The 26,580-nt window shown below is 37.1% G+C and overlaps 1 protein-coding gene across 1 annotated transcript in view; it reads right to left on the bottom strand.

The window, feature by feature from the left end:
* The window catches only part of SKOR2 (SKI family transcriptional corepressor 2), a 54,527-nt gene that overhangs the window by 4,049 nt on the left and 23,898 nt on the right, over nt 1–26,580 (bottom strand). The window contains exons 5-7 of the mRNA XM_069104851.1: nt 25,626–25,691; nt 25,150–25,248; nt 5,105–5,172 (exon numbers count right to left, since the gene is read on the bottom strand). Coding sequence (XP_068960952.1) covers nt 5,105–5,172; nt 25,150–25,248; nt 25,626–25,691 — 233 coding nt within the window. The remainder of the gene's footprint in view (nt 1–5,104; nt 5,173–25,149; nt 25,249–25,625; nt 25,692–26,580) is intronic.

Here is a 26,580-nt window from a genome sequence, read left to right as displayed (position 1 = left end):
AATAAACATAAACTCCTCTATGTTGAACTGGCAGAAACCTGGGCCAGTTCCCACCAGTTAATGTTGGAGGATCTCCAAGCTAAGGCATTATCGTGGGAGAGCTGGTCAGGGGCCAGCCCCAGCTCCTATAGCAACAGGAAAGACACATAGCCCTTCTTCCAGGGATGAGTCACTTGCTCTGCTCCCCCCAGTCAGGAAGTTGTAAACTGCTTTTTTACAGGTCCACAGTGAATGAAACATCAGAATTAAATCTATCGATTGAACATTATTTTAATTGAGGCTTTTAATGAAGAACTTGGAGACTTGGGCTTTTAAACCTGGCTGCTTGAAACTGCAGCTACCTGGCTGAACAGCAGAGGGCACTTGGAGACTAACCCATTTCCTCAGCCTGCTTGCCTCTCTGGAGCGAGGCTGCAAGTTCAATGCATGTGTATTTTGGTTTAGCCATTTATCATATGCTCTGCATTGCAGTTTTACAACGTCCTTCAAGAACTTTATTGGAGAAGTAGCATATCCTTAACAAACCTACAGCAGTAGCTAATGAAAAGAGGTGTGCTTTAAACCCTTGTCGCCAAATTAGCAAGCAAATACCCAGAGACAAATAGCTTTTGTTAGAAGATATCTATCTGTCTGTGTCTGTCTATCTATCTATCATATATAGATACATACATTTATACGTACATACATATACATACAGTATACATAAATACATATAGAGTTATGCCTTCTACCTCATGGGGGTTAGGGATGTAGCACTCATGTGAGCTGGAAAAACCCTGCAAAATTTTTTGTCCCTCCCTTCATACCAGAGAAGTCTGAATTTTCCTTTTTCTTTTATAGGGTGCTTACAGTACCTCATTGTAAAATTTGGTTTGATATGCAATACCATACATATATTTTATGTATTTCTGAGTTTCTAAACTTTCTCTGTGTTACCTGCTGGCCTTTGCACGTCATGTGCAGTTTCTGCAAAAAATTCTCATTTAATTTCTTATACTGATCTGCTATATATTGAAACCATGATAGGGAAAGTCATACTGTGGAAGGGAAAACTGTATAATACACATACACATACATTTGCAATATACATGTATGCATGTATATATGTATATATACACACACATATATATACTTACACATATTTGCATTTATATGTGGATGGATGGATATTCAGGTCCTTAAAGGAACTTTGTCAAAAGGCTATTGGCTGGGATTCAATTTGTCCTCTCTTGTTTCCAATGCTAATGTGTGTTAGTTATTAATTTTTTAAAAGTAAAATGGATTTACATTATACCATTTGTGAATGGGTAAATCAGCCTTTTTTTTGCAGGGGGGAAGGCAGGGAATTGGGGTTAAGTAACTTGCTCAAGGTCACACAGCTAGTATGTGTTAAGTGTCTGAGGCTAGATTTGAACTCAGGTCCCTCTGACACCAGGGCTGGTGCTCTATTCACTGTACCACCTAGCCACCCCCTAAATAAGCCTTTTTAAAAAAAATATTATAAGTTTTACCCAAAAGTTGGTTTAATTTTTCAGTTTCTACATTTAGACCTCAGGAAAAATCTTTTGCTTTTATTGTTTCATTGACAAATGTGGCTTAGAAATGAAAGTTATGAGCATCTAAAAATTATTTTCCAGAATATTTTTCAACATTTACTTTGTTATGTACATTTTAGAATTGGATACTAGTAAAGTATTTTAATTCATAAGTAAGCACATGTCAAAACTATTACTTTATTCTACATATGCAAACCATGTCTACATATGATTCGTTTGACTCTCGTGGTCACCACTTCTCATTTTCTTAATGGAATAAAGAAGAGTTAGTGTTCTGGATTTAGAATAAAATGAATTTTAGATTTAGATTTAGCATAAAATGAACACAGTGTAATAATATAGTGCAGATTTCCTTGGAAATCTTCACAGAGTTTGGAGGGATTTACGTATTTGGATTCCCAGTGACTGTGGAATTAAAGTGTGCTTTTGTATCATCTTAAGGATATAAAGAATTGACTCTTTTCTGAGTTAACAAAGTACTCACTAACTGTAAGAGGATTTGCATTCAGGTATTCTAGTCTCAAAGGTCAGACATAATCTCATGGTAACTATATTCACTTATGAGTGTAATGATTCAAGGAAGATGAAAGCTAGTAACTGATAATTTATTAATAGCCACAAAATTACTTAGATTTTCCTTGGGCACTGTGGGAGGCGCAGGGTATTTCCCCTTGCCAATTGATTAGAGGCCAGATAATTTATTTGAACAATTGTTTGCTGATATCACATAGTGTCCTGATTCTTCGGTCGATAGCTAGGAGTGGATGGACATGGTAGCTGGCTGTGACATCACTTTCCCACTTGCCAAAAATACCTTTCCCACCAGTGTCTGAAGTGTTTCTCATCAGGGCATTTTCAAGTAGATTGTAAACTCATTGAAGGCAAGAACTGGTTTTTTTTTTTTTTGCTTGTTTTGGCCCTTTTAGCACAGTGTCCTGTGTACTGGACCACAGCTGTGATTTCATGACTGCAAGAAACTCTGCTTAGGAGGTTTCCTTTATCAAGGTAGATCACTAATTTTTCTGCAACTTAAGAGTCTTAACTAGTTAGTTGCCTCTAGAATAGAGAGGTTAAGTGACTTGGCCAGGGTTCAGACAGACAGTACATGTCAGGGGTGGGACTTGAACTCAGGTCCTCCTGACTCAGAGGCTAGCTCTCTACCCACGATGTAATGCTGCCTTTTTGACTTTCAAAGATAATAAATAAGATAAGCTTAATAAACATTCAGATTGGCCTTTATTAAAGTGGATATATGTTATTTAGGATAGGTAGCACATATAACACTATTAATATGTTAAACATGTCTTTACAGATTAGAGGTCTCACCTAGCAGAGGGAAGAACCCTAGGAAAACAGGAGACTGGACAAGAAAAATCTCATTTGGGTACAGAGACAACAGTAGTCCAGAGCATGAAGCCTGATTCGAGGAAGGCCAATTCAGGTGGAGGTACTACGTGGGAACCCTAGGGCCCCCAAGAAAGCGAGCCCCTCCTTCCAGTAAGGGTATGATAGGAGGAGGAGTGATGACTACTACAAACCATTGCCAAATTTGGCTCTGGGTGTAACAGTGCATTGCGGCAATAATTTAGAGTGCTAACTGGGATGCTAATGGCTCATAAGGATTCCCCCAAAGTGTTCCCTTACTACCAGGAGTAATTTACTAACCATTCTGCATGAATAATAATTGTCAAAACTGAGAAGTCAATTTCTGCAGAATTCTTTGCAAAAGAATGCAATGCAAATTCTTAGTGATAAAACCTTGACTCACATTCCAGGAATTTTAAAGAACTTTGTATTTTTTTCCTCCTCGCAATAATAGTTCCCTACAACGTTGATGATATGTTATCTCCATTAAAAAAATAGCTGCAGAAGACAAGTACTAAAGTTACACAAGTGAAATTAGGCAGCTTGGTCAGTGGCAATGAGAACTCTGATTCTACTTTTTATTCTAGTAATTTAATGTGCTTTTAATGCTTTTGTGTTTGTAATCAAACCTACACTTGGGTGGTAATTTCCCTTTTGTGACTCTAAAAATGGTGCTTTGCATGGTAGAATTTGCAATAACTTTAAATTCTTGGTCCCAGAACCTCCCTCCCCAACCAAGAAAACAACAACTAGATGATGAACCTTGAGGATTTGAAATTTTCCCCAAATATGTAATGTAAATTTACAACTCAATAGGTTGACTAAAGGAGACAATCAAATATATTCTGGATGAGAAATCAGTTTAGAACTGTTATATCCTAGAATATAAAGGCAAAAGTGCCACAAATAGATTGATTTGCACTTCCCAAAGAATGGTTATGAACTAAAAAAGAGGAAATCATTGTTGCTTAATTTGAATACAGCTATCAAAATAAGCAAACAAACATAATTCAGAAATAAAAGCAGAGAGATGAAGGAGCCTGTTTAAAAGCTAGGTATCTGCTTAGGGATGTGCAGATCTGGCAGAAGTGTCTGAGTGTCTTGGGTCAGTGATGACATGGTAAGACTGTTTATGCCACTCTAACTTACAACCATCTTTGAAATGGTCCTCAAAATGTGAAAATAAAATGAGATTGTTTATAATATTAATTTCAAGAATCTCCATTAGAATAAAAACGGTTCCACAGATGCAGAAAATGCTAATAAATGTTCCTCTTATTAAAATCAAGCTGGATAGATAGGTCAATAGATTGATAAATAGGCAGGCTAATAGATTACCATTCAAATATATATATATATATGACATATCATGGTATGAAGAAAAAGACATGGATAAACTTTACATCTCAAAATAATAAGCAACATAAATTATACTGATTGCCATGCCCTGACCATCAAAGAAGATGAAGATGCTATCTATGTAGTTCAGTATATTTTAAAAACTTTTAGGGAGAGAAATATTTTCCCTATTTTGTAGATGAAAGATGACAGCCTTGGGAAATTATCTTATAAGCACTGCTAAAAAATACCATGTAGAAGGAGATCTCTATCAGAAAAAAGTTTCAGAGAGGGAGGGTAATGACTTTAGAAAAATGATTCTTATTTGCTTATTGTCAGTCAATAAACACTTACTAAGCACCTACTAGAATTAGGCACTATGCTAAATGCTGTTACTGTACAAGTAAGTCTTGGGTATTATAAAATTATAAGAATGATTATCATAAGTAAATTAAGAATGAAGTTACATGTTTCATTCTGAAATCCTTTCTTTCTTGTCATCATCCTTAATAGGAATTTAATGGACATATATGCATACACTAAGGATTATCTTTGTAGGAAAAGTCCTAGGGTTTGTGTTATACAAATTATGAGACATTCAGGTAAGTCTCTGTATCCCACACTGACAATTTACACATCTGTCTATTGACACATGTTAAGTAGTTACATTTGGATGAAACATACTGACACATCTGCTTGCCCTATGTTTAAGTAAATCTCATGGTAATTAGCATTCCAACCAGTCGAGAGGAAAGTGGACCAAAGGGTTTCAGAGCAGAAATCTAGATGTCAAAACCAAAAGAAGTCAAGAAACATTCTTTGAAGCAGAAAGAGCTGTATCTTACGATTTGTAGCTGTTGTACCATCTCTTCTCGATACGCTAGTTCCCTTTTCATCTGATCCTGGAAATTATCTGTGGGAGACAGGGAAATACAGGATTTAATTAAAATAGCAACAAGAAAAATATCCTTTTAGTACATTCAAGTCAAAATACCACTGAAGGCATTTTAAAACATGGCCCAGTTCTTTGGTATCATTCCAAAAAAATTAAACTGAAAATTGTTCTGAGAACTGTTTGTTTTTGATATGGTACCACCGTAGCTAGATCAGAAACTCCTTGAAGCCTGAGATTCTGTTTCTGCTTTATCATACCTTCCACAGGATCTCATGCTATCCCTCATGCACAGTAGGTACTCAACATACATTTGTTGATTGATTGATATAAGTAAACTGCAGAGCTTTTATATGAATTCCGCCCGACCAAGGCATGGGTCAGGAGGAGAGGCACAGCTTAGGGGGAGAGCAACTCTGGAGCTCTATCGTAATAAAAGATGTTTAGGTTGACCTGGGCTTTATTAATTTTATAGTGAGAGACTCATGCTGGGTTATGCCTCCTGGGTAAATCAGATATAGGACCATAAAAGATAATTATCCTGATTCACTGAAAGTCTTAATTCCCAGGAATGGTGAAAACAGTGCCGTTGATTCCTGTCTCTGTCTGACTCTTCTGTAGAGGCAAATTACACAAAACAGGGCCGATCAGATTTTGGATGGGGGATCAGTGAGGTTAGATATGGTACACAGCCTTAGCCATTCTCTTGCATTCTTCATTGCATCACAACAGTAATACATCTTAAGAAATCATCCTAGCTGGGTGTGATGGAGCAAGCCTATGAGACCTGCTATGGGGAGGCTGAGGTTATTTCAGTAGCTTAAGTTCAAGAGTTCTGAGATACATCAGGGCTAAAGCTGACCAGGTAACTACCCTAAGTATGACAAAAATATAAGGAGTCCCTGAGAGTGAGGGGCTTCAGGATTGCCTACGGAAAGGGATGAACTGGTTTAAGGCAGAAATGGAGTAGGATAAAGCCCAAGCTGAAGGAGTAATGGGATTGGGCATCTTCACTACAAGCCTGGGTGAGAAAGGGAGCTATAATCTTAAAAACAAAAAAACAAACAAAATGAAACAAAGCGAAAAATTAAGAAATCACTTTGCCATACTTTGTTTGGAAAGTTCCTGGGCTTTGTATAGTACAGAACAAATGATTCCTGGATTTGCTCCAAATATTTGTCATCTGCTCAATATGATCGTTGCAAACGTAAGAGCAGACCAACCACTGACTCTTCATGTTGTGATGAAGGACAAACATGACCTCATTTTCCACCTGCAGATTATCAATGCAATGACCAATCATGACTCCATAAGACTGATGATGAAGCATCCTTCCCACCACTTGGGAGAGAGGTGATGGATGGCAGGAGCAGAACGGGACATATATTTTCACACATGACCAATGTGTGGATTTGTTTTGTTTGACTATACTTATTTGTTACTAGGGAGGGCCTTTATTTTTTAGGCAAAGAGAGGGGTGGGAGTGGGGAGGGAGGTATAGTGACAGAGATAAAAAATAAAAGGGCATCAGTGAAATGCTTTGAAAACACAGAACAGAGCAAAAGGAAGGTCAGAAGGGGACATAGACAAGCAGAATATTTTGTTTTATGGTGTTAGACCTGATCCATGCTTTAAAAAACAAGCTGTGGGTATAAAGACTAACTTTCATAGACAGTCCTTTTCCTGTTCTCTGTATTTAGAAATAAATATTCGTGTTTCCTAATTTTTGTGAAGATCAAAATAAAAAAAGAGAAAATTTAAAAAACCCAAAGAACAACAACAAAAATATTCCCTTGTAGATCATGATAAAGTCAAAAGCCACGTGGTATAATGAAAAGAAAATTATACTAAGTACTGGGAGGAAAGGAAAGAGAGGGAGAAGCTGTGACTCCCAGGCTAGGGTGGAAGGGTGCCAGCATTAACGCACAATCCTTTGGAAACACTGCACAACTCTCTACTTTGTCTCTTAATCTGGTCCTTGTGCTTTTTTTCTTTTAAACCAGACTTGTGATTTCATTCCTATAGGGGTTTCAGGATAAGAAAACTTCTTTGATCAATGTAGATCAAGTGATAGTCTCTAATCTTATAATCTCTGAGAACTGCCTGAATCCCTGAGAGAGGAAATGACTTAACTTGGTGACACAACCAAGTATATTTATGTCATATGCAGGACTTAAACCCAGGTAGTTTAGTGTTTTTCAAGATAGTTAAAGTTAACAGTGTTAACAGTGAAAGGATGAGGGTGTGTGTGTGTGTGTGTGTGTGTGTGTGTGTGTGTGTTAAAAGCTTTATTCTCTGTTCTTTCTAGGGAGTCCAAGGAATGATTTGGTCAGGTGTGGGACAAGGTGATAAAATGCCTTGGAACAATTTGTCTAGGAAATCTATAAAGGTCCCTTGATGAATCTAGGAAGAAAAAATGGGAAGGACTAATAAACATTACTCAGGACTGTGTGAATGAAAACTAATATTTATTTGAATTATGGCCTTTGCCCAAAGATAGAGCACTAGCTAGGTCAGTACTCCAAGACATCTGTGATTCCATCACTATAGGCATTCCCTTCAGGAATGCTGATCCCAGTCCTTCCACATCTTAAAGAGATTGCTTCATGAGTTTTCCCAGCCAAAAAACGTTCTCATTTGATGGTCAATCCTCCCAGGGTGAACTCTTTTGGAAATATATTTGGTAGGTTCTTGGTAGCAGACATACAAACCCACCAGAGTGTCTCTATGCTAAGCTTTTTCAGATTGGTAGGACCCAGCAGAATTTACACTTGCTTGGCATAGGCTTGAGGAACTCAAGGCCACTTTCATAATGAGGCATCAGAGTGAAACTTTGGACCACACGTATGGTGTCTCTAGTAGAGATATTTACTGGTAAGGAAATTCACTAAGCCAACATAGATTACCTGGCCTACACATTATGGTTTGAGAGGGTTGCTTGGGGGGCATTGAGAGTTTAAGTGAATTGTCCAGGATCACCCAGTCAGTCTGTGTAAGAGGTCAGATTTGAATCCAGGGCTTTCTGATTTTGGAGACCAGCTTGCTGTCCACCATACTAGGATGATTCCAGGTGGGAATTCAGTGGAGGAAAATATTATTAAAATGAGTAAAGTAAATCGTGAGGTCAGCAGTCTTTGTTAAAAGAAAAGTTAAAGTTCAATTCATTGGAGGCTGGGGAAAGATGTCAATGCAATGAAATCAAGAGGTTTTGCACTATTCTCTGAGAATTAGAGAAGACACTGTTTGCTAGGGAGGAGAGGAAGTTATTAAGCCATGTTTTCTGCATTCAAAGTAAGTCTGACCACAAAAAAAAAAAAAAACTCTTGGAAAGTAATAGTAAAAGGAGGTGAAAGAGAAGACCAAGGTTAAAATGGAAGAGCGCCAGAAATATTCAATTCGATTAGACAGACATTTACCAGGCGCTTCCAAAATGCCAGCGCTGTGCTGGCTGTTGTTCTGTGATTTGGTCCTTTCTGTTAGACCGTTGTGACCCTACTTGGGGTTTTCTTGGCAAAGATACTAGAGTGGATTGTCATTCCCTTCTCCAGTTCATTTTACATACGAGGAAACAGAGACAAACAGGGTTAAGGAACTTGCCTAGGGTCATACAGCTAGTAAGTGTCTGAGGCCTTAAGCCCAGTTCACTCTGAGGCAATAGGTCCCTGCCCCGGCTCCACTTCATGGCTGTATTTTTCGACCTCCTGGCTGAGAGTGAATGTCAATGGCAACTTTTCTCTTTGGAACAGCAAGCCTGAGGGTCTCTCCCTCCCAGGTTGATTTTTTTTTCTTTTTCTAATTACAGGGCAATCCCTTGACTCCCTTCTTAAAGAGGCCTATTCACTGAATGGGCATTACTCTCAGTGAGTACCTGAAAAAGCCTTAGCCTAAACGCCAGGATCTCCCATTGCTTCCTAGGTCATCTCCAACCATCCTGATGAATATCAGGTCACTGGATCCAGATGGCTCTGGAGGAAAAAGTGAGGCTACTGACTTTGCACAGCCCTCCCTTACTCAAATCAAAGTCAACTGTAAGTCATGTCATCATTTTCTTGATGCCATGGTCCTCTTCAAAAACAAAGGATAAACAAACATAAATCTGAGGCCAGATTTGAATTCAGGTCTTCCTGACTTGAGACCTGGCACTCTATTCAGTTGTGCCACCTACCTGCCTAATATTGGAGATACAGAGATACAAATGGAACAGTCCTTCCTTTCAGAAAGATGGCATTCTATCAAGGAAGGGGAAGGATGCAGGGAGGAAAGTTGTGTATTCAAATTCAGGGAGTTTGAAAATCTAAAATGACTTTGAAAAACATCCAGAAAGTGAAGGACTACAACAGAGATTCTAAAATGACTGATTAATCCTGTAATCCTCAGACATGTTGTCCCTTCAATTATACAATAGCAATTAAGTTCCATGGTTCATCTTGCAGTCACTGTCAACATATGATTGTCCTTGGAGCTCTGGTATCTCTCAGGAGGACCATGTAGGGAAGGGAAAGGTAGAATGAAATGGAGGTAGAAGATCTGGGCTGTCCTATATCTCTGGCCTTCATCTGGCCATTCTCACCACTAGACACAGCTCTTCAGAGCTTTGGTCTTCATAACTTCCAGAATTCTCTGATATCCTGAAAGGGAGCCCCATAATGAAGAAAAATTTTCACTTCCAAAAGGGAAGAAAGTCACTAAATATCTGTCATTGTCAGAGTAATGGCTTCTGGTGAAGGGGTAGGACCATCTACAGATATTTGGAGGGTGTAAATCTCAACTAGGTAAATTAGTCCTGGGAAGAAATCCTTATAGCATTTTTGAATGGAAGTTATTTATGTAATCAAAAGAAGTCTATAAAGCAAAATATGACTATGGAGATGGAAATAAAAAAGACCTCACAGTTAAAGTCCAATACTGGACCATGCCAAACAAATAAACACCCTGAAACCTAAGCATGTTGTTGTTGAGTCTTTTCAGTCAATCTCCATTTGGAGTTTTCTTGACAAAGATCTGGAGTGGTTTGTCCTTTCCTTCTCCAGCTCATTTTATAGATGAGGAACTGAGGCAAACAGGGTTAAGTGACTTGCCCAGGGTCACACAACATAGACTCAAGCATACACCTACTATATCAGGACCCTATCTCTTTTGTTGCCTTGAGACCTTGGCCTGCCAGTGACTTTCAGTTACACCTTCTCAAATATCCTGGCTTCTTCTTGTTGCTGTTTTTGTGTTATACCTATGTGGCAAGATCTGGTAAGCAACATACCCCTAACTCAAATCAAGCTATCATTCCTGTGGTATTTCCCCCTTGCTTTGTATGTAGAAAGCTGTAAGGGAGCCACTGATCTCCCAAATCTCCTCCCTAGCCTCCCTTCCTCTAGCCTCTACCAGACTAGATCAGCAAGAACCATCTTAAAGTGTCATTTTGATCATATAAGTTATTCATCTTCTTAGATATCTGCAGTGGCTCTCTAAAAACAAATTGTAAATGAGAATGATGTGGATACAAAGGTGCCCCAAGGGTTAATATTAAGCGTTGCTTTTTTCAGGGCCTCGTGAGGCCCTTCTGGGCCTGAGAACATCCTGAAGTAAACTCCCCCTTATCCGGGACCATAAAAATTCCTTGTCACCCCTCTATCCTGGGGTCATAAAATTTCCCCTGTCTCCCTTATCTTGAGTCATGCATCTTCCTCATCCTGTCCCTAAATCTCCAACCCCCATTAGAAACCCTAAAATTACATCATCATTCTACAGGCTGTATAGCTTTCTGTCTATATAAGTTTGGTCCTTGTCCTATATCAGTGCCTTTGTTTAGACCCTTGCTAAGTCTCAGGTCTGCATGCTTTTGTGTTAATAAAGCTCCCATTGGCTAAAGAGAAGATCTAAATGAATTCTCTCAAAAACCTGAATCAGCTCTCCCAACTCTGACCTCAGCAAGATCAGCTATCTTTCACAGCTATGGCTAAGGGTTAATTCTTTTTTTAAAATGTTTTTTTCTTTTTGGAGTGGGGAAGTCAGGGCAATTGGGATTAAGTGACTTACCCAAGGTCACATGGCTAGTAAGTGTTAAGTGTCTGAGGCCAGATTTGAACTCAGGTCCTCCTGACTCCAGGGCTGGTGCTCTATTCACTTCACCACCTAGCCACCCCTAAGGGTTAATTCTTAACCAAAAAAGGGAGAGAGATTATGACAAAAGATGAACTAGATAATTTTGATTACATTGAAAAACTTTTGTATGGACAAAATTAATGCAAGTAGAGATAAGATAAGAAGGGAAGATATCAACTAACAGAAACATATAAGACCTAAAACCATTTCCTAATCAATAAGTGGTTAGAGGATATGAGCAAAGTTCTCAAAAGGAGAATTGTAAACAATTAACAACCATATGCAAGAATTGCTGTAATCACTCATAGTAAGAGAACACAGATAAAAACAGCCCTCAAGTTTCACTTCATACTCAGAAAATTGGCAGAGATGACAAAAGATGGGAATAGTCAATATTGGAGGGATTGTGGGATGATGGGCACACTAATTAACTCTGTGGGGTTGTAGATTAGTCCAAACATTCTGGAAAGCAATTTAGAATTGTATGAAGAAAGGGACTAAAAATATCCATACCTTTTAGTCTAGCAATTCCATTCCTAAATATATATATATATCCCAAAGAGCTCAATGACAGAAAGAAAGCCTCAATGTGCACCAAAATATTTATAGCTTCACTTTTTGTGACAGCAAAGAGCTGTAAACAAATGGCTTAACAAGTTGTGGTACATGAAGGTACTGGAATATTGCTGCGCTCAACGAAATGGTGAACATATGAATAAAGACAGGCATGGGAAGTCATATAAACTGATGTAGCCCGAAGTAAGCAGAATCAGGTGAGCGATATGCACAGTGAATGACAAAGCATTCATTACAGACTCCTTATGGGTCAAGAGCAGAAGATGCCAAATTAAAATATCTACCTTTAAGGAGCTTTTGTTCCAATGGAGGGAGACAACACATATAGGGGAGCAGTGATCTGTGAGACGTGGTTTGGTTTGGAAAAGTATAGGCTGGTGAGTGGAGCCAAAGGGGAGTAAATTAATCCAACAATTTCAAAAATGTAAAAGGAAAGAATAACAATAAACAATCGAAAAAGAACATTGCAAACTTATAAATACGAAGCTTGTTCCTCGATAAGAGATAGGAAAAGGCACCTTTTCCTACATCTTTGTAGAAGGGAAGGACAATGGGGATGGAATCTTGCATATGAGGTCAGACTTTTTCAATGTTAGCTTTTTTTTTTTTGGAGAGCAATTGGCATTAAGTGACTTGCCCAAAGTCACTTGGCTAGTAAGTATATCAAGTGTCTGAGGCCGGATTTGAACTTAGGTCCTCCTGACTCCAGGGCCGGTGCTCTATTCACTGTGCCACCTAGCCGCCCCTCAATGTTAGTTTTGCTCAATTATTTTTTCTCTCTTCTTTTTCACTTTTTATTATAAAGGATGGCTCTCTGGAAGGGAGATTGTGGCTCTTCCAGTTAACCTCCCCCTACTCCCACTACATCTTATTGTGTGTAGTCTCCTTTAACCAAGCACAACTGCTCATCATCCCCAGCACAACTCGTTCAGTATTTCTTCTGACCCATTCTTCCAACCAGTATTTTTTTCCCTCTGTCTATTAATTCATATCCTTTCCCATCTAGAAACATTGCTGACTTAAGCAGTATTTTAAAAGCAATTTGTTTAAGTTCACTTCCTCCATGAAGTCTTCCCAGGTTAACCCTATTTGGCTCTGATCAGTATCACCATTCTAGGAAACCTTTTAGTATTTATAAGCCACCATGATGAATTATGTGAAGGGCAATGTAGCTTAATGGATAGGATGCTGACTTCAGAAGCAAGAAGAGCTTGGTTTGAGTCTAGTCTCCAACATATACTGATTGCATGACCCTGGACAAATTACTTAACTTCTTTGATTCCCTAGGCAAGTCATAAAAAGATGTCAGGGGTGGCTAGGTGGCATAGTGAATAGAGTATCAGCCCTCTAGTCAGGAGGACCTGAGTTCAAATCTGGCCTCAGACACTTAACACTTACTAGCCGTGTGACCTTGGGCAAGTCGCTTAACCACAATTGCCCTGCCTTCCCCTCTCCAAAAACACCAGACCAAAACAAAACAAAACAAAAAACCAAAAAAGATGTCAATCAGTAAAAAAGGGATTAGTTGAGGGTGTTTCCTCATCTAGGGATTCTCTAAGCCAGTGAAATCATAGATTGTGACCATGTCTATAAATATTTTTATCACTTATGCATGGGTTTCTCCCCTTCCCAAGTTACCAAATAGATTTTAAGTTCCTTAAAGGCAAGAATCATTTGTTTGCCTTTCTAATCCCCAAATGCTTCATACATTGATCTGTAAAAGTGTATGCTCAATATATATTTGCCTAAAATGACACATTGACATCTTTCTTTGAAAATTCACACATTTCCAATTCTTTTGGAGTTGCAGATTATCAGCATTGGAAGGGACCTTAGTAACCATCTACTGCTGCTCCCCTCCTAGTTTCCAAATGAGGAAACAACATCACAGAAATTAAATGACTTTCCCAAGTCATTCAATTAATAAGGGACAGTTGGGCCATGAGTACCTACTATGAGCTAGGCACTGAGCTAAACTGGGATTGGAACCCAAGTCTCTTGACTCCTGATAGGCATGTTCATGCAGGGACTTTTATTTTATATTTATTGAATAAGTCCAACTAGATGATTTCTGAGGTTCCTTTCAGCTCTAAATCTGTGATCTTATGATTCCATGACATAATTCTTAGTCTTCAATAAATTAAAGAAACTAAAACTTAACTAAGCTTAATTATTTAAAAAAATCTAAATGCCACTGGTAAAATACAAATTAAAAAAGGGGACACACAATAACATTTTTTTTTTCTGAGAAATTAAGAGTGTGCCTGGGCAGACTTCGTACACCTAGTCAGTATACTTATGTTGCTTCAGCTATCTTATGCTTTTGCAGAGTGATTTTTCTATAGTAGATACACAGGTATCTGTTGAATTGAACTGAACTGAATCCTTAATGTCCAAGCTTTCTCCATTTCATGCTCATACAGAAAACAATTTTTGCCTCCATCTTCTGCTTGTGACCTTATACCTGATACCTCTGCTTTCTTGCTACAAGCTTTTTCTTTGACCTTGCCACAATCCAATGTCTAACCCCTCCACTTCATGGAGATGACTCATTCTAAAAGCCAATGACTTCTTCATGGTGAAAGGGAAGAGTCACTTAAGAATCCTTTAATTTTTCATATCCTCATTTATTATCTCCTTTTCCATACTTCTCAGAACTTGGTTCTAAGGCACTTCATTTTGGTAACTAGTTCAGTCTCTTTTCCTGGAGTGCTAATGTGAGGTGATTCCCAGTACTCAAAGTAGAGTCCCTGGATATTTCCTTTTCATAAGGGGTCTTAGTTCCATCAGAGATTCTGAACCTCAGGGAGCCAGAGGGGAGCTCCCACCCAGCAGGGATATTGAGTAAATCCATTAGTGATTCTGCATCTTATGGGGTCAAAGGTTTTAGAAAGCCTATGCTTTGGAGGACTTAGAGAATGTTTGTTTCACATATGGGTAACTCATATGTATGTTCCACTTCTCTTCCCCCTACTGCCATCTTGAGATGATGCTACAGATCTAGTCTGAAAAAATTAGAAGGGCCAAGCCTCAGGAAGCCAGAGGCAGTAGGGGGCCTGAACTAAAATCTCTTAGAGATTTCAAGCAGATCCATCTGGTGAAATTGAATGCCTGATATTTAATAACCCAGATATGTAGTGAAGACTTGCATCCTTAAATTCTTTATCTAGCCCTATGCTGCTTAGTGTTTAGGGTGATAAGCTGCGGAAGCCGAGGATGCCACTCTTGCCCAAATGTGCTCAATCATCACAGGGCCCTGGAAGGTGAGGGCCCTGGTCAACTGGTTCTTCCTTTATCTTATGTCTGGGAAACTCCCATCTCTCCTTTGATTATCTCCATGATATAGAATTGCCATCTACTAAAGTGAAAATCCTTTCTCTGATATCTCTCCACAATCTCACTCCTATCTACATCTTTCTCTGCACCTCCCTCCACCTTAGTTCCTGTCCTCTGAATACCTACTCCATTGTGCCCTTTGACCCATATTCTAGTCTTTTTTTAAAAAAAAGCTGAAATATTTTTTTATATCACCTACATTTCACAGTATATCCTAGCCCCTCCCTCTTCCAGAGAACGAACCCTTATAATAATGATTTAGAAAAAGGAAAAATAGCTTGAGAACATTAGCCAACCAGGGCAGCTAGATGGCATAGTGGATAGAGCTAGAGAGCTAGACCTGGATTCAGGAAGACCCGAACACTAAAATAATAACAAGATGATAATAATAATCATCTTCATCATTGTTATTATTAAAAATATCTAACTATATATAATACTTCACACCAATAGTGCCCCACCTTTAAAAAAAAGCAGGAGGCAGCAGTGCCATCTCATATTGACTTCTTGGACCAGATTTAGTCATTGCCATTTTGTAGCATGCAGTTTTAATTATTTTATTGTTCTTTCTAGTTACATTGTAATCTTTGTGCATGATATTTTCCTAGATATGGCTACTTTACTCTGCATCAGTTCATATGTCTTTCTATGCTTCTCTATAGTCATCATACCGATTGTTTCTTACAGCACCCACAGTAATCTTCCATGGCATTTTGTACCATAACTTGTCAAACCAATCCCCAGGCTATCAGCATCTATTTTGTTTCCAGTCCTTGGCTACTATAAAAGTGCTGCTATAAATATTTTAGTGTATATGGAACTTTTCTTTGAATTATTGAGCTCCTTTGGACATATGGTTTGGGATATATGTATAGCAGTGGAATCTCTGAGTTAAAGGGTATGAAATTTTAGAGACTTCATTCCAGCCTCTAGTCTTAATAAGCTACACTTTATCTTAGATCTCTCATTTTCACACTCTTGTACTCACTGAAACCTTGCCCTTTCTAGAAAATACCATATTTTTGGCCACCTTCTTTGGTATTCATCTATCCTTCTTTCATGCCATGGGGCACATGACAAAGAGTTGAACTACTCCCTGCTTTGGAGGTATGACTACCTCTAAACTATCTATTTGCCACAAGTACTCTGCAGCTTCTTTTTTTTTTTGAGGTTCATTTCATTCATCTAGTTCACCCACATTGAGAGCCTCATGGCAATAATCTATTAGCCTTCAGTTAATAGATTTCTCTCAGGATTCACTTCCTGGCTTACAGTCTTCCTCTTCTCCAAACTACCCACAAGATTCAAAACCTTAGAATCATCCTTGATTCTTCCTTCTTTCTAATTTTCCATACTTAATCAATTACCAGGTTTTTCCCTCCCAGTCTGCACCTTCATGACCACCACTCTACTTTAGATGCTGGCTTTTGATTGATTGATATTGACAATAAATGCAATAGGAATTCAGAGAAGGATGAGATTAGTAATGATTAAAGTAGTTGTAAAATTTTTGGAGTTGCTAGATCTTGAACTAGTGCTTAAATGTAAAGTAGGAACTTACAGAAGGGAAGGATATACTTTTTCACAAACAAGAGATACTGATATATGTCATGTTATCTCCCCTATTAGAAGGTAAGCTTTTGAGGTTAAGTAATGTTACACTTTTATCTTTGCAACCCAGAGCTTAGCAAAGTCCATGACACAAAACAGGTGCTTCTTGATTAATTGATTGATAGAGGAAATCACAAAGACAAAATGAACAATTTTTATTAAATATAACTAAAATATTTTAGGACGATCAAAATCAATATAACCAGTATAAAAAAGACTGGAATGGGGGAAACATCTTTAAATCAAATATATGTGCTAAAAGTCTGATATCCAAAATGTATAAGGACCTGACATAAATATCAAAGATGAAGGGTCATTCCCAATAGATAAATGGGCAGGATACTTAAACAAATAGCTTTCAAAAGAAGAAACTAAACTAGCAATGACCATATTGGAAAAAGTGCTTCAAATCATCAATAGTAAAAAATCCAAATTAAGATATGTGGATGAGCAGAGCCAAGATGATGAATTAGAGGCAACCCAGCTGAACTCTTTCAACATTCCCCTCCAAACAACTTTAAAATAACACCTCAAATTAAATTTTGAAGCAGCAGAACCAGTAAAAAGTCTGACATTTTTCTGGGCCATGAAAACTTAGGAGGTGGGCAGAAGTTTGTGATACTGAGGTGGAAGCCAGTCTAGAACCCACACACTCAGGGGGATAGCAACAGCAGCCATAGTAGCAGAACCAGCAGCTGTGGGGAGTTCTCAGCCCATAGATGGTAAGGGGGGTTGGACAACTGATCAGAAACAGATTACAGGGGACCCTTTGCTGGCACTGGGTAGAGTTGGCACTTATTGCACATACACAGTTCTGGGTCTCAATTCCAGTATGGGAAAGGAGCAGTGGGTGTCAGTCACAAGAGAATATGGGACCCGATAACAGTTTCAAGGCAGAGAGAGCACTAGCACTTGTAGCTGCAGGGGTCACTTCCTGAGTGAAGACCAGAGTGCAGACCAGGAGAGCAGTGAGTATTCCTCTCCCAGAATCACATCACCTTGGAAATACCAAAAACTTGTAGAGCCCCAGAACTAGCCCTGAAAACAGCAACATTAAAAAACCTGAAGTTTGGGACAGTGCCTCCTCACCCCAGGTGAATAGAATCCAACTTTAATATAAGGTTCGAAGTCAAGAAATAGGCTGGAAAGATGAACAAACAACAATAACAAAACTTAGCCATAAAAAGCTACTGCAATGCCAGGGAAGACCAAGATTAAGAAGAAAACAACAATGTGAAAATAGCTACTAATAAAACCTCAAGGAAAAATGCTAATTGGATACAAGTTCATCAAGAATTCCTGGAAGACTTAAGAGATAAGTGGTAGAGGAAAAATTGGGATAAGAAATGAGAGTGATGCAAGAAAATTATAAGATAACTAACAGCTAGGTAAAAGAGACATAACAAATACTGAAGAAAATAACACATTAAAAATGGAATTAGTCTACTGGTAAAAGAAAGCACAAAAATTCACTGAAGAAAGGAGCTCCTTAAGAAGCAGAATTGGCAGGGGCCGCTAGGTGGCGCAGTGAGTAAAGCGCCAGCCCCGGAGTGGAGTCCGGAGGACCTGAGATCGGCTCTGGCCTCATATACTTAGCACCCATACAAAAAAACTGGCCATGTAACCTTGGGCAAGTTATTTAACTCCAATTGCTTTAAAAAAAAAAAGAAGAAGCAGAATGGGCTAACTGTAAAAAAGTACAAAATCTAATTGAAGAAAATAACTCCTTAAAAATTGGAATTGGGCAAGTGGAAACTAATGACTCCATGAGACATTAAGAGATAATAAAACAAAGTCAAAAGGAAGAAAAAATAGAAGAAAATATGAAATATCTCATCAGAAAAATAACTGCCCTTATTGAGCTACCTGAAAGCCATAACCAAAGAAAGAACCTAGCCATCACATTTGAAGAAATTATCAAGGAAAACTTCCCTGATGCCTTAGATCCAGAGAGAAAAATAGAAATTGAAAGAATCCACTGATCATCTCCTGAAAGAGATCTTAAAATGAAAATTCCCAGGCATATTATAGCCAAATTCCAGAGCTCCAGGTCAAAGAGAGCATACTTCAAGTAGCCAAAAAGAAACAATTCAATATTATGAAGCCAAAAAGTAAGAATAGTACAAGATTTAGTGACTTTCAGATTAAAGGAGCAGAGGGCTTTGATGGTATTTTGGAAGGCAAAAGAGTTAGAATTACAACCAAGAATAACTTATCCAGTAAGCCTGAGTATGATCTTCCAGGGGAAAAATGGCTATTTAATAAATTGAAAGACTTTCAAGCATTTCTGATGAAAAGACCAGAACTGAATAGAATGTTGAAACTTGAAATTGACATTGAAACACTAGACTGAAGAAGAACATAAAAAGGTAAACATGAAAGAGTAATCATGAAGTTAAACTGTTCATATTCCTATATGGGAAGATGAAACATGTAACTCCTAAGAACTTTATCATTATTAGGACAGTTAAAAGGAGTTTACATAGAGACAGCCAATAATGTTGGAATGATCTCAAAAAAATAATGAAGAGGTGAGGAAGATGGATGCACTGGGAGAAGGGGGAAGGAAGAGGTAGAAAATTTTTCTCATATAAAATAGGCATACAAGGAAGAATTTCTGTGGTGGAAGGGGAATGGTGGGTAGCAGGCAGCATTTGAACCTCACTCTTATTGGAATTAGTTTAAAGAAGGAAGAATATATATGCACGTGTGTGTATAAAACGTAGCCAATAGGGAAATAGGAGGATTCAAGGATAAGAGAAAGGGGGGAATGATAAAAGAGAGGATAAATTAAGGGAGGCAGTGGTTAGAAGCAAAATGGATTTTTGAGGAGGGACAAGATAAAAAAGAGAGAAAGAAGAAACCAAAGAAAATGCGATAGAGGGAAATACACAGTAATCATAATTATGAATGTAAATGGGATGACTTCATCCATAAAATGGAAGAGGATATCAGAATGGATTAGAAACCAGAATTCAACAATATATTGTTTACAAGAAACTTGAAACAGAAAGATACATACAGAATTAAAATAAAGGACTGAAGCAGAATCTAATATGGTTCAGGTGAACTAAAAATAAGACAGGGATAGAGATCTTGATCTCAGATGAAGAGAAAGCAAAAATAGATCTAATTAAAAGAGATAATCAGGGAAACTCTATTTTGCTAAAAGGTACCATAAACAATGAAGTAATATAAAAACTTTTACAGTAAATTTCTCTAATAAAGACCTCAGTTTCCCCCAAATATATACTAAAAATAGAATTGAGTCAAATTTATAAAAATAACCATTCCCAAAATTGAAAAATGATATGAACTGTCAGTTTTCAGAAGAAGAAATCAAAGCTATAGATAATAATATGAAAAAAATGCTCTAAATCACTTGATTAGAAAAAGGAAAATTAAAACAACTGTAGATACTACCTCACTCTTATCAGAAATGACAAAAGCTAGAGGAGATGAGGGAAAAATAAGTACACTTAAACTCTTGTTGGAGTAGTGAACTGGTCCATCCATTCTGGAGAGCAACTTGGAACTAGGCCTAAAAGGTTGTAACTGTGTATACTCTTTGACGCAGCAGTGCTACTAATAGATCTGGATCTCAAAGAGATCAAAGAAAAAGGGAAAGGACCTATATGTACAAAACTATTTATAATCAGGGTTAAGTGACTTGCTCAAGGTCACACGGCCAGTTATTTCTGGGTGTGGTGCTGAGTGTCTGAGCCCGGGATTCGATCTCCAGGTCATCCCAACCCTGGGACTGGTGCTCTTACTCGCTGAGCCACCTGGCCGCCCCTCTATAGCAACTTTTTTTGTGGTGGAAAAGAATTGGAAATTGAAGAGAAGACCATCAAATGGGAGAATGGCTGAACAAATTGTAGCATATGACTGTCATTGAGTACTATTGTGTTGTGGGAAATGTTGAGGGGCGTTGTTTCAGAAAAAAAAAAAAACATGGCAAGAACTATATGAACTGGTATAAAGTGAAGTGAGAACAGAAAATCATTGTGCATAGTAGTAGCAATGTTACAGTGATGATTGACTATGAAAAACTTGGCCATATTGATCAGTACAATAATCCAAAACAATTCCAAAGGACTAATGATGAAAAAATTCTATCTACCTCCAGAGAGAGATGAACTCTGAGTGCAAATTGAAATATAATTTTCTCACTTTCTTTATTTTCCTGCTTTAAAAAATATTACTAATGGGGAAATATATTTTGCATGATTTCACAGGTATAATTGATATCACATTGTTTGCCTTCTCAGTGAGTGGAGGAAAGGAAGGAGAGAATTTGAACTCAAAATCTAAAAAGAAAAAAAATTTTAAAAATAAATAAAGAATTTTTTAAAAGAAAGAAATGATGAGCAGGATCATTTCAGAAAAACCTACAAAAACTAACATGAACTGATATAAAGTGAAGTGAGCAGGATCAGGAGAACATTGTACACAAATATAACGATATTGTATGATGATTAACTGTGAATGACTTAGCTACTCTCATCAATATAATGATCCAAGGTAATTCCAAAGTACTTGTGGTGAAAAATGTTATCCACTTTCAGAGAAAGAACTAATGGGGTCTGAATACAGATCAAAGCATATTTTTTAACTTTCTTTTTCTTTTTTTTTGTCTGTGTTCTCTGATCAACAGGGTTAATATGGAAATATATTTTGCATGACTTCATATATACAATTTATATCAAATTGCTTGTCTTCTCAAGGAAGGGAGAAGGGAGAGAGAAAGGGAGGAAAAGAATTTGAAACTCAAATTTTTTGAAAAAAGAATGTCAATTTTTTACATGTGGTTGAAAAATATGTAATGAAATAAATAAAAATACGATGAGAAAATACCTCAGTTTAACCTCACACCTGTGAAACTGGTAAAAAAAATGATAAAAAATGGATATAGTCAATGCTTGAAGGGGCTGTGGAAATATAAGCCCACTAATACACTGTTATTAGAAATGGGAATTGGTCAAATCACTATAGAAACAATTAAGAATTATGTGAGAAAAGTCACTAAGTTGTTCATACTTTTTGATACAATTCTCTACTTTACATATAGCATAAGGAAGTTAAAGACACCAAGAAGCATCCCATATATACCAAAATATATGGCAGCACTTTTTCTGCAAAAAAAGCTGGAAACTAAGTGGATTTTTGTCAATTAGGCAGTGGTTGGACAAATTGCGGTAAAATGACCAGAATTCATTACCATTGGGTTGTGAGAAGTGATAAAAACAAGGAATTAAAGAAACATGGGAAAACTTATATGAACGGATACAGAATGAAGAAATCAGATACAGGAGAACTATATATAGCAACTATAATAATGCATATGAAAATAATACTGAAAGGCAACTTATATCAGATTAAATGCAATGGTTAATCTTGGTCCTGGAGGGTTGATAATGAAATATATTCTCTTGCTTTCAATGGATGGGAGACAGGAACTATGGTACAGGGTGTTTCACACATTGTCACACATGGTCAGTACATCTGTTAGTTTTGCCAAAATTTTTTTCTTTGTCACATGGTGGGGGCATGTCCATAAATGACAAAAAGAACACACCAAAATAGATCAATAAAACTTTATCAAGCATTTAATATAGTTAGGTAGATAGAGGCATATAGACATACGTATATATATATATATGTATATATAGTAAATGGCTCTAGGTCAATATTCCCCCTCCCCAATTTTTTTCCCTAAAGATTTACTTTTTTCTTCTTCTTTGCCTTGACATATGCATGTCTAAGTATTCATACACATATATACACATGTACACACATCTACATATCTACACACATATGTATATATACGTAACAGCCCCAAATTGAGACATATCCTTCTGCTATCTCTTGGTTCCTAATCCTCTTAACCTAAGAATATCTTTTCTTCTAGAAAAGCCTTGGTGTAAGTTCAGGAGTCCTAGACCCAACTCTGGAAAACAACTCCTTAACTCAATGTGGGTGATCTCTGGGGGCCCAATACACCTGCATTTTAACTTGAATGGTTTTGCATCTGTGTCCGCTGTTCATTAAACCTCTGCTCGTACTGTAATTCCTGGAATGCCAACTCTTACAAAAACCTCTCACAGGGATTCTTTTATGTTTTCTTGCTTCCTTTTCTTTCTTTTTACTCAGTTTGGTTTTCCCCTTATGGTATTTCATTTGAGTAAATCTAAATCTGTCAGCCAGTCTTATGGCCCCTCACCTTCTGTTAAAGAACACATAATACATATTTGCTATTTTAATCAGGTGTAAAATTGACTGCTCTTTTGTGGTATGTCTAAACCACATATAATTCAAGCTTGGGTACATACATGCCACTTCCTTGGTCAGTGGAATATGATGCAGATGAAAAAAGAGTGCATTTTATGTGGTTTGATTGGAGTGTTTATATACATGGCAATGATAGAGCATTCATTTTAGTGCACATCAAAAGGATAAATGATAGGCTTGAATTGAAACTGGCAGGTGTTACTATACGATTTTCTTTCTTAGTTTTTAACAATATTATCTTGAAAATACTTTGCATTGTCTGAATTAATAAGAATAATCATGTGAAAAGTTACAAATTGTTTACTCAAAAATAAGCAACGTATTTTTTTTTTAACGAAATGAGATAAATTGTTATTCCAATATTGTTTTCATGGAGAAATGGGTAGACATATGTAAGGAATCAAAAGACAATTGATCTCACTGTATGCAGGGGTCCAAAACAGAAAAATGAGATTAAGCCATTTTGACAACTGTGACGTCAACATCTCCTCTTACAGGGGTAACTTAACGATTTTTATTTGTCCTTAGATGACAAATTTATTCCATGTCATCTAACTTTTTTTTCTGATCCATTTTTAAGAAATCTACTTAGTTTAGGCTTCCTTCAAAATATATTTTTTCTTTGTGGTGTAGAAATCTGGTCTAAGCAGACCTGGGATCAAGTCCTGGTTACACCATTATATAGTTTTGTGACCTTAGGCAAGTCCCAGCCCTCATTTCACCTTCAAGATCTACCAGTTATCCTACTTTTATTTCTGTTATCTTTCTGTGTATAGAAAGTATACATATAAAGTATACATACATAAAGTATACATAGTCTGTATACACCAGAGCTGGGGAACCTGCAAATGACCAGATGATAGCTATGGAAAGATATTGGTCTTTAGTCACAAACTTCATCAACATAACTCAGAACATCTAACGAAAGCTGAGAAATTCAATTATTCAGATAATTCAATTTTTCAGTTTTCTTTCACAAAGCTGATTGAATTTTCCATTTTCATCTGGATGTTTGAGGGTTATGTAAATCTAGCTATATAATCACAAGACTTAGAGTATCTCTTCTCTCTCAACACTATCCGGTGATGATTTTGTGGATCTTTGTGCAGAAATCCATGAATATAAATCAATGAAATGTATTATTTTAAAGGCCACATGTGGCCCTCTAGGTTCTCAAGTAGTGGCCCTTTGAATGAATCTAAACTTCACAGAACTAATCCCCTTAATAAAAGGATTTATTCTGTAAAACTTGGACTCAATAGGCCTCACCCAAGGACCTAGAAAGCCACATGTGGCCTCAAGGCCACAGGTTCCTCAGCCCTGCTATACACCCTGCCTGATTCTTGAGCTCCATCTATCTTCCTCTAATGCCTAGTCATTGGAATTTCCAAACCACATTTCTCCTCCCAGGGCCAAAAAGGGAAAGATGGCTAATGAACTTCTATCAGCGTTCCTTCCCCATCCTGTTTTTTCTTCACCATTAAGTTATTTCATCTCTCCCTTTTGCTCAGTCTCTATTAGGGTTTAATGGTTACTATATTATTCAGTTATGGTAAAGCTGGTATAATTCAAGACTGAGGCAAGTCTTGTAGTTGCATTGAAAGTTACATTCAAGGTCTAGGACCTTCATAGTTGGAGCATTAATGGTACCACAACTATTGAAAAGCAATTTTCTGGGTGTCAACTCACTGCTTAACTCATAAGGCATACCAGCTTTAGCTTTGTAATACTCCATAATGACCAAAGTCTGTAATGGGCGTGGGAGGAAGGTTGATCATAAAATTCTAAGAAGTAAAATGAGACAAATCTCCCCACAAACTGATTTAATTTAAAATGACTACAAATTAAATTACAGATATGTGCTATGACATCCTTATGAGGGAATCAGGCCTGTCTATTCATAGCATGAGTGGTACTCCAAGTTGGTACAAGTTGCTGATGATCCTACAAGCTAGGATTTGGACCCAAGTCCTCTGGCCTCAAATCCAGAATGCTTTCTCTTTTGCCATGCAGTCTCTACAGAAAACTTAGCCATGGAATATTAGGAAATATCATGTAAGCAATGAAATAAAAATGATTTCTTACTGAAAACTGGAAAAGATGCATTTCCTTTTAACGCTTGGAATTCTTGTTCTAGTCGCCTCCGTAAATCTATTTGTTCAAACAAAACCTTCTGAAGTTCTTCTAATAAAGAAAAAAGAAGAGTCATTTTACTAATCTTTACAAATAACCCTCCAGAGAACTGTTCTATATGGCAATTCATTATTATAAGACAAAATATTTTACCAGTTTAAAAAGTGTTGCATAGACACAGGATGGATTTTGTGCAGAAATCCATGAATATAAATCAATGTAATGTATTATTTTAAAGTATTATATTACAGTGTCATGTATTGATTGATATGTATGCATTAATCTCAATTATATCCACCCAATGGTCCATATATTATTCATATGTTGCTTGTCAAGTTTAAAATATGATGCAGAACAAAAATATCCTCCTATTATCTCTACAGTCTTTTAAAACTATGAAGTTTTATAGAATTAAAACTTTTTTTTACCTTTTCCCATATTTTCTACATCCTTTTTGAGTGAATGTGGTGAATTGGTTTCTTGTGTGTGTTCACCTTAATAAAAGGAAGAAAAATAATATTGAAAACAAATTCTTTTTTCATAGTTTTGTTTTTTATTTTCTTTGAAAATCTTTTAAAAAGGCTCGTTTAACATTAAGTGTTGGATTAGAAATACTCAGGGTTAAATGTTGCCCTCATTTACCTGTGCATTTTTTTTCACTTGAAACCATTAGGAATAAGAAGAAAACGAAGGCAGATTTTAGCCTCTGAAGGACAGTTCAGTAATGCAAAATTCTTGTCTTTATCCTTCATTTATGGCCTTTTTGGTTACATGGTCAGCTGATTAAATACTAGGGCCAGAGGTGGTCAGATCTTGACTTGAAGAATCAAAAAATTTTTTAAAAAGTTGATTAAAAAAATACCTCTTGGCTGAAATAGATATATATTTTTTACCCCAATCTATGGGTACACAGTTGGGACTGAGTGTGTTGGTGCAGGAACATCAGCCCATGCTCTATGCATGCCCATACCTATGCCCATAATTGTAACAACAACTGACATATATACAGCACCTTCAGGTTTCAAAAGTCCTTTACATATATGATCTCATTTGCATATTAATATAGGAATACTAAGCCCTACAGAAACAGTAGAAATGTTTGACAAAGGAAGGACTGAATAGGCAGGTTTTCTTTTCCTTTTGGTCTATCCAAATCTTGGGTATTGAGAAAAAAAAGTAACAGGGAAAATTTCAGATGTGAGTTGGAGGAAACTTTTAAAGCTGGAAGTTTTTCCCAACTGATAATTTTTTTAAAAATGATTAAATCATCATATAGTATTTATTGCTAAATATATTTCAGCTGTTTGCCCATAGCCATCTGATCATTTATCTTTGAACAAAAAACCAAAGCCCCTAAAGCAAAAAAATTGTACTATATAGACA

Source organism: Petaurus breviceps, unplaced genomic scaffold (assembly GCF_028583685.1).
Source record: "Petaurus breviceps papuanus isolate PSGF00001 unplaced genomic scaffold, PetGlider_PUasm1.0 131, whole genome shotgun sequence".
Lineage (NCBI taxonomy): Eukaryota > Metazoa > Chordata > Mammalia > Diprotodontia > Petauridae > Petaurus > Petaurus breviceps.
This window is presented reverse-complemented; position numbering and strand designations above follow the sequence as displayed.